We start from the raw sequence: 9,035 nt of genomic DNA on the forward strand, positions 1-9,035 counted from the left end.
TCAGTTCAGGCCTGGGCCAGCTCTAGTTATGGAATTCGACCCTTGGCTTACACAACAATGTCAGTTCAGGCCTGGGACAGCTCTAGTTATGGAATTCGACCCAAAGCTACCACAACAATGTCAGTTCAGTCCCGGGACAGCTCTAGTTATGGAATTCGACCCAAAGCTACCACAACAATGTCAGTTCAGTCCTGGGACAGCTCTAGTTAAGGAATTCGACCCATAGCTGCCACAATGTCAGTTCAGGCCTGTGCCAGCTCTAGTTATGGAATTCGACCCATAGCTACCACAACAATGTCAGTTCAGGCCTGGGACAGCTCTAGTTATGGAATTCGACCCATAGCTACCACAACAATGTCAGTTCAGTCCTGGGCCAGCTCTAGTTATGGAATTCGACCCATCGCTACCACAACAATGTCAGTTCAGTCCCGGGACAGCTCTAGTTATGGAATTCGATCCATAGCTACCACAACAATGTCAGTTCAGTCCTGGGACAGCTCTAGTTAAGGAATTCGACCCATAGCTACCACAATGTCAGTTCAGTCCTGGGCCAGCTCTAGTTATGGAATTCGACCCATAGCTACCACAACAATGTCAGTTCAGGCCTGGGACAGCTCTAGTTATGGAATTCGACCCATAACTACCACAACAATGTCAGTTCAGGCCTGGGACAGCTCTAGTTATGGAATTCGACCCATAGCTACCACAACAATGTCAGTTCAGGCCTGGGCCAGCTCTAGTTATGGAATTCGACCCTTGGCTTACACAACAATGTCAGTTCAGGCCTGGGACAGCTCTAGTTATGGAATTCGACCCATAGCTACCACAACAATGTCAGTTCAGTCATGGGCCAGCTCTAGTTGTGGAATTCGACCTATAGCTACCACAACAATGTCAGTTCAGGCCTGGGACAGCTCTAGTTATGGAATTCGACCCATAGCTACCACAACAATGTCAGTTCAGGCCTGGGCCAGCTCTAGTTATGGAATTCGACCCTTGGCTTCCACAACAATGTCAGTTCAGGCCTGGGACAGCTCTAGTTATGGAATTCGACCCGTAGCTTACACAACAATGTCAGTTCAGACCTGGGCCAGCTCTAGTTATGGAATTCGACCCTTGGCTTCCACAACAATGTCAGTTCAGGCCTGGGCCAGCTCTAGTTATGGAATTCGACCCTTGGCTTCCACAACAATGTCAGTTCAGGCCTGGGACAGCTCTAGTTATGGAATTCGACCCGTAGCTTACACAACAATGTCAGTTCAGGCCTGGGACAGCTCTAGTTATGGAATTCGACCCGTAGCTTACACAACAATGTCAGTTCAGGCCTGGGACAGCTCTAGTTATGGAATTCGACCCTTGGCTTCCACAACAATGTCAGTTCAGGCCTGGGACAGCTCTAGTTATGGAATTCGACCCTTGGCTTACACAACAATGTCAGTTCAGGCCTGGGACAGCTCTAGTTTTGGAATTCGACCCGTAGCTTACACAACAATGTCAGTTCAGGCCTGGGACAGCTCTAGTTATGGAATTCGACCCTTGGCTTCCACAACAATGTCAGTTCAGTCCTGGGACAGCTATAGTTATGGAATTCGACCCTTGGCTTCCACAACAATGTCAGTTCAGGCCTGGGCCAGCTCTAGTTATGGATTCGACCCGTAGCTTACACAACAATGTCAGTTCAGACCTGGGCCAGCTCTAGTTATGGAATTCGACCCTTGGCTTCCACAACAATGTCAGTTCAGGCCTGGGACAGCTCTAGTTATGGAATTCGACCCTTGGCTTCTACAACAATGTCATTTCAGGCCTGGGCCAGCTCTAGTTATGGAATTCTACCCTTGGCTCCCACAACAATGTCAGTTCAGGCCTGGGACAGCTCTAGTTATGGAATTCGACCCTTGGCTTCCACAACAATGTCGGTTCAGGCCTGGGACAGCTCTAGTTATGGAATTCGACCCTTGGCTTCCACAACAATGTCAGTTCAGACATGGGACAGCTCTTGTTAAGGTATTCGACCCATTGCTACCACAACAATGTCAGTTCAGTCCTAGGACAGCTATAGTTAAGGAATTCGACCCATAGCTACCACAGCAATGTCAGTTCAGTCCTAGGACAGCTCTAGTTAAGGTATTTGACCCATAGCTACCACAATAATGTCAGTTTAGTCCTGGGACAGCTATAGTTAAGGTATTCGAACCATAGCTACCACAACAATGTCAGTTTAGTCCTGGGACAGCTATATTTAAGGTATTCGACCCTTAGCTACCACAACAATGCCAGTTCAGTCCTGGGACAGCTATAGTTAAGGTATTCGACCCATAGCTACCACAACAATGTCAGTTTAGTCCTGGGACAGCTATATTTAAGGTATTCGACCCATAGCTACCACAACAATGTCAGTTTAGTCCTGGGACAGCTATAGTTAAGGTATTCGACCCTTAGCTACCACAACAATGTCAGTTCGGTTATGGGACAGCTCTAGTTATGGAATTCGACCCTTAGCTACCACACATAAGCCTGTTCTCTGGTGGTACCATTTACCTTAATATTAAATTTTGATGCATGTTGACCTGAGATATTTGTTGTATCATTTGAAAGGTATTTGTTTGATGAACAATTATATTCACAACCTATTACCAAAGGTACGTAATACTTAAAGTGATGACAATATGTATGTTTTCTCTTCTATTCAACTGAAAACATAGGTAAAATTAAATATTTTGTTATCTTTAAAGTCAAAAACATATTTTTTGTAATAATATAATGGGAAAAACGTTAACAGATGTTAATGCACAAACAGCGCCTTTCATGTGGAACCAGAATAATGCGGGGTCGACAAGTATCCGAACTTCTGTGTACAGTGGGCCGTATTCCGCTCACGGCAGAGCTCATATTACTCGAGTAACGTCTGCCAACTACCTGGTACAGTCTAACCAATAAAATGAAACCGGTTTCATATGTAGTTGTTCTTCTTTCATGTCCAGTACCTTCACGACAAGCATCTGGTCCACAGGGACGTGAAGTCGACCAACATCTTCATCAAGGACGGGGTCATCAAGGTCGGGGACTTCGGACTCGTCAGGTAAAACATATAAACTGGACCGAACCCGGTTGATTCATTTGACAAAATGGCTTCATCAGCTTACACAATTGATTGGTCAGTTGCCATCGTTGAAAACAAAACTGTCAATACATATTATATTAAATACAAATAGTATAAAGATGTTGTGAACTGAACAGTTAAAGGTCAAAATTACTGACTATTAATTTAAGTTAATTAGTATTTGTCATTTCCCATCATTATAAATAAAATAAGTATGTCATCCAACCTTTCAACGTCCTGTAATCGTTAACCTGTATATGTCCATAGAGACATGAGCCAGGTCGCGTCTCGCCTGACGACGTACGTGGGTACGGTGAACTTCATGAGCCCAGAAATGTTCTCAAATCAACTGTACGACAAATCGGCAAGTACCTAGAACTAGCAATAACATTTTACTCCTACTTTTGTTAAACCTTTCATTCAGCGATGCTGTGTATGCCCCCAACGTATTTGTCAGAATGAAGCGGAGTTTGAAAACACTTATTTCCATGCGCACTATTGGGCATGTTTCTGTTTTAAATGTCATGTCCGCAAAAAAATAAGAACGGTTTCACCTAGGTACATAGACCCTCACCTTGTAGGTGGCCCTGCTAATTGGTCGGTAGATCAAAGGTCAAAAGACATAGGGAACAGTCACAGTCATTTTGTAATCAACACCTCCAATGTTTTAAATGTTAATGTAGAACCATGAAACTGTATGTATGCCACATATTACCACAATATGACCCCGATAGTTTTGAGGGTAAGTAGGTCATAGACTGTTGCTAAAACTGTGTACGCACAATAATTAACACGCGTTCTGATCTAGGGCCATGAAACTCCACCTGTAGGTTAGTGTACTCTTCAACAGTAGATGATATCTTTTGTTTTGGGCAAGTTTAACATAGGTCAAGGTCACAACATACATGTACAGTGTTTCGAACTATGGGTGCACTATTACCCAAATCGGTAATATACAGATATATAACACATCATTTCTGGTTTGTACAGCCAGAAGATGACCCATTTGTTTTCAAGTCAATAGATCAAGCGCAAAGGTCTTCGTTAAAATGGTTTGGAAAGCATTTTCCACATCTATTACCAATTAAGATTTTGGTTATGTTAAAACTCAAGGTAACAACCAACAGTTTTATAACATTGTCCCAACAGTAACGTAATGATCTAGGACTATGAACTTATTTAAGGTTGTACTTGACCAGTTTGATGACCCAACTTCTTTCGGTGTCTCTAAGTCAAGGTCGTATTTAATGTCGTTTTGAATACGTTATTCTCAATATAATTCAAAATGGTTTGACTGAGGAAAAGGAAACTTTAAAAATAAGTACATTGTAGACCCTTTCGTGTTTATTTACATATATAAAGGTTACTGTCCGAGACTGTCCAGGGTTATGGTCAAGGAAAATGTCTAGCACATGTTTCTGACAAAACGGAGCTCATTGCAGGGAGTGGGGATACTCGTTCACAAACATCTCTTGTGTTTTTTTTAGAATTGTTATGTCCAGCGATCACCCGTTTCAAAGTACAGCCATGTCCTGGTGTTTGAGCCGCCTTGAGAACTTTATGTTGTTGGGGGTCGCAGTGATATGAGTGTATATTAGAAATGCCTTTCACTCAAAAGACCTTTTTATTTTACTTTTCTATACACGTTCTGTCGCGTATTAAGCTGGTTCGTCGACTTAAACAACAACACGTCTTATACACTGCAGACGGACATTTGGAGTCTCGGCTGCTGCGTCTATGAAATGGCGGTAAACCCAAAGAAAATGAATATAGATTTACAACAGGTAGATTTACTGACCTATTATTATTATTATAATTATTAGTATCATTATTATTATTACATGTATAATGCAAAATATAGTCACTGAAGAACATATAATGTTGGCAATTGTGCAATACAATATAATATCTTTTACAACTGGACATGTACCTGGTAGACAATGAAATTAAACGCTTCTGAGAACTTCAGCACTGTAAATGGCTAGCGATCTAGTAGTAAAACAAAAGCTATTAAAAGGTGGTATAGTATAATGTTTTAAAATTACTTCGAATGTGTTTTACAGCAGGAATTCTGGAGAAAATGGCCCTGGTCAGAAAAGCTGGCCCGCCTCGTTCGATCTATGTTGAACAAAAACGCTAGCGAACGGCCGACAGTGGACGCGGTCATCAGCGGTCTGGCGGAGAAGCATAGCTCACCACGCCCGAATCAGAGGCCACGCCATGAGGATATGAGCAGGACCTATCCACCCGGACCGCAATATGCGTCTACTAGAGGGAAAATTGTGGCGGAGAGGCGCATCCACAGAGAGAGGGAGGCGGTGACTTCAACTAGCGACTACCACAGTGAGGAGGATGAGGAAGAGGATGAGGGGGAGGAGGAGGAGGAGGTCACGGGTGGGTACAGCGTTAAGGCAGCACTACAAGCCGTGCGTAATCTTTAGATAAACGTAATTGTCTAGCGAAACATTCAGATCAACGATCATAACATAGAACATAGAGAAGTGCTCTGGTATACAGTAACTATTGTTTGTTTTACGTATTTCCGAATATGTTGCAGATTGCGAAGGAGACGAGGTCATCATGGATGTCCGAGGTATGAGACAAAACTTATGTTATTTTACGTTGCTTATAATACTGTATACTCCTTCATATAAATAGGTTATAACGAAATTGACGTTTTAAAAAAAATATGTAACTTTTTTCACTTTTTATATTCATAATATATCTATGTATATTACGATATTCAATCCCTATGACCGGGTAATATGTTTAGATTTGTGGATACCCTGGTAACCACATAGTTTTGGTATCATTTGAAAACAAGATATTTGTAGCTTGGCCATCATAATTAAACGTCATTGTTGGTTTGTCTTCAACAACAGAAACATATCAATAATGTTCGCATTTTTGGCATTCTACCTATATGAGTGTTTGTCCTTATTATCTAAAGGACAGGTGGAAGTTTAAGTCAGAGATGTTGAAATAATAATAATAATAATAATAATAATAATAATAATAATGATAATGATAATAATAATAATAATAATAATAATAATAATAATAATATTATTATTATTATAAAAATATTTTTGTCGTAGTGAAAATGACGCTCAAACAGAAGGATAGCTACGAGGATGCAAAGCGCATCGCCAGGTACAACAAATACTTTTGTATGTATTAAACACAAATAAAAAAATATTGTTCGGTAATAATCAATATTTGTTTTTTTATGGATTGATATTTCTTTCTTTGTACAATATAATTATATGTCTCTCATTCTTATGTTCTGTATGCACAAAGAATTTAGTTCAAACAGAAATGTCGTGTTCATGACATGTTTGAAGACAATTATAAAACGTTCTAATAAAATAAAGTGCGTGCATTCACTGATGTATTTAACTACAGTCGCATCAATGCCAGACTCGGGCCGAAAAGCGGGGACAAGATGAAACAATTGGAACAATTCGTCCATAATGCCAACTCCAAGGAAGAATATACGGTAGTTCTTTGTGATATACTAGTAATTCGTAAACAATGAAATGCTCAATTATACGCACATGTTACAACTATAGCTCCATGAACTCATTTCCAGTACACTTGGTGCGATGCCGAAAATACAAATAGAACTGCCGCCGAGTTTGAAATTCCGTTTTAATATAACAACCTGTAATGCAAACGACAGCAAATCGATGACACCAAATATGTCTTCATCTAAAATATTCCATTGTTTGACTAAAGGCTAAGGTGCGGAAACTGATGGGGAAGCAGTATGGCCAGAACGACACAGCCCTGGATGTACTTTGGCGCTTAATGGAGGACGTAAAGCAGATAAGCAAGCACGTGGCGCTGATCCCTATGGACGACACGCACCTGCTGCACGAGCCCTCGTGACCTCCACGTGCTGCCATTCTTCCAACACACGAGGCGAGACGGCTTCAAAACTAGATGACCTCATAGACTGTATAATTATGTTTATTGGACTATTATGACGCTTAGGACCATGTGTAGAACTTTCATGTAGAGAACAGTCAACAAAACCCATACATGTATACAAATCAGCTTGTAGTATAAGTAGAAAATAGTGCATCACCAAGAAAAGGATTTTGTCCATGGATTAGAGTTGACCTTCACACAAGTATAACATGCATACTGTTACATACATTCTGCATAGCACAGCCCCTAGCCAATACACCGTAAACGATAGCTCAACTCAACTCTTTACACTCTTTATTTCCCCCATGGCTGAAGATATTCGTATATACAAACATTGATAGACAGAGAACATATATACAATAATAATACTGATCAAATTATAGCGTATTTGTGTCAAAATATTTATACAAATATTGTAGGATATAGCTTCATATCTAAACATAAATAAAACGCTTATACTCTGCATGCAAATAATATTAGTCTATTTGACTTTAATGATGGTAAGGTCGTACGTGATCCGCCGTTTGGATGCAGAAATCTTGTCGAAACGAAATACAAGATTTACAGCAGCGAGTTATGGCATACATATTATTGTTTATGTTAATAGAAAGATAACATGAACATGGATTAATTGATAAGTTTAATCCATAAATTGCTTAGCAGTTTTATATGAAATGTGTCACTATGTTACATGGTGATTCCGGCCTAGACGAAACAACACATTGTAAAGCTTGGATTTTACTAAGGGGCCACTGTTACCCTTAAAACGGCGCAGGATGTCATATATGAAGTTATTGCTTGATATTGCGCTATGATTCAAATGTTTTAGAAAACAACCAATACATATGTTATGCTTTATTATGAGACATTTTACACGTGTTCAAACTATACAGTTTAAAAATGCCAGATTGTATGTACATGTATGTACATGTGCATTTTTGTTTTGTTTCCCTGTTCTTTTTAGTTCACTTCAGGCCAGTCACTTTATGTCGTCACTCTTCATTTGCCCATTTGTTTGTAAATAAAGGGTATTTTAACTCTTCCACAATTGTAATTATTGTCCTGCTGACTTATTCGACTCATATAAACACTTTGTTTTAAACTGATAGTATCAATCAATGATATTCTTAGCTGAATATATTATTGGTGTTGCCATTCTGGCAGTAAGGGCATGAGATATAAACACATCAGCTTAGAAATCGGAACAGTTATCGTGCATTTGATTCGTTACAACTAAAATGCAGTGAGCGCACGTGCGCGCTACCTCAGACAACAACGGTACCTGTACATGTTAACTACTGTTGAGTGCTGAGTTATCCGCGTGCAATGCACAAGTTCGACGCATGTAGCTGAGTATATTTAGTATTTATATATCGAAGCTCATATAATGACCCGGAAAAAAAATCATACTTATTTGCTGTATGAGTCAGACTTTTAATTATGCAGTATATATACATGGACAGTTAAGCAAACTATAATTTGCCTTGTAGACTGATGGACTGATGCAACATGAACAACACGCTTGCTTTTGAAGTCCATTGGTTATCAGTAATCAGATTCTACATAGAATGGCAAAGCTAAAACAAAGAATTTGGGGCTTTGTGTAAAGCGATAAAAAACATCATCGTCTAAATAAGCAATATTTCAGTTATACAATCATGTAGTCCATAAAAAGCGACACTGGTAGTGATTGATTGTCATTCAATCTCAGTCTGTCAAACCCCTCAGTGTTTAGTTCATAGTTGTTTGGACTTGCTAAAGCTCCAAACTTCACTACCGTAACAAAAACGGCCATAAGCATCAATAGCTGTAATGCCTTCTTATCTAATCGGTGTAATGCCTTCTTATCTAATCGGAACACGACTTGAATGGATTTGTTAAAATATTGTTGTGGAATTATTTCGAAATTGCACCAGATGTTTCAGAGAAGATGATTTAAAAAAGGTTCCGCTATATATCCGTATAAAGAAATCAAGTATTTGGCGGCCATGTTTTAAAGTTG

General features: G+C 39.8%; 1 protein-coding gene across 2 annotated transcripts in view; it reads left to right on the plus strand.

Annotated features, from left to right (window-relative positions):
- The window catches only part of LOC128217831 (serine/threonine-protein kinase Nek4-like), a 16,216-nt gene extending 8,141 nt beyond the window's left edge, over window positions 1–8,075 (plus strand). For both annotated transcript variants that reach the window (XM_052925237.1, XM_052925236.1), the window contains 8 exons: window positions 2,982–3,079; window positions 3,368–3,464; window positions 4,807–4,884; window positions 5,164–5,494; window positions 5,658–5,693; window positions 6,199–6,253; window positions 6,506–6,599; window positions 6,839–8,075. In XM_052925237.1, coding sequence (XP_052781197.1) covers window positions 2,982–3,079; window positions 3,368–3,464; window positions 4,807–4,884; window positions 5,164–5,494; window positions 5,658–5,693; window positions 6,199–6,253; window positions 6,506–6,599; window positions 6,839–6,991 — 942 coding nt within the window. In that variant the 3' untranslated portion in view covers window positions 6,992–8,075. The remainder of the gene's footprint in view (window positions 1–2,981; window positions 3,080–3,367; window positions 3,465–4,806; window positions 4,885–5,163; window positions 5,495–5,657; window positions 5,694–6,198; window positions 6,254–6,505; window positions 6,600–6,838) is intronic.
- The last annotated feature ends 960 nt before the right edge of the window (window positions 8,076–9,035 follow it).

This window comes from Mya arenaria, chromosome 14 (genome assembly GCF_026914265.1).
Source record: "Mya arenaria isolate MELC-2E11 chromosome 14, ASM2691426v1".
Classification (NCBI taxonomy): Eukaryota; Metazoa; Mollusca; class Bivalvia; order Myida; family Myidae; genus Mya; species Mya arenaria.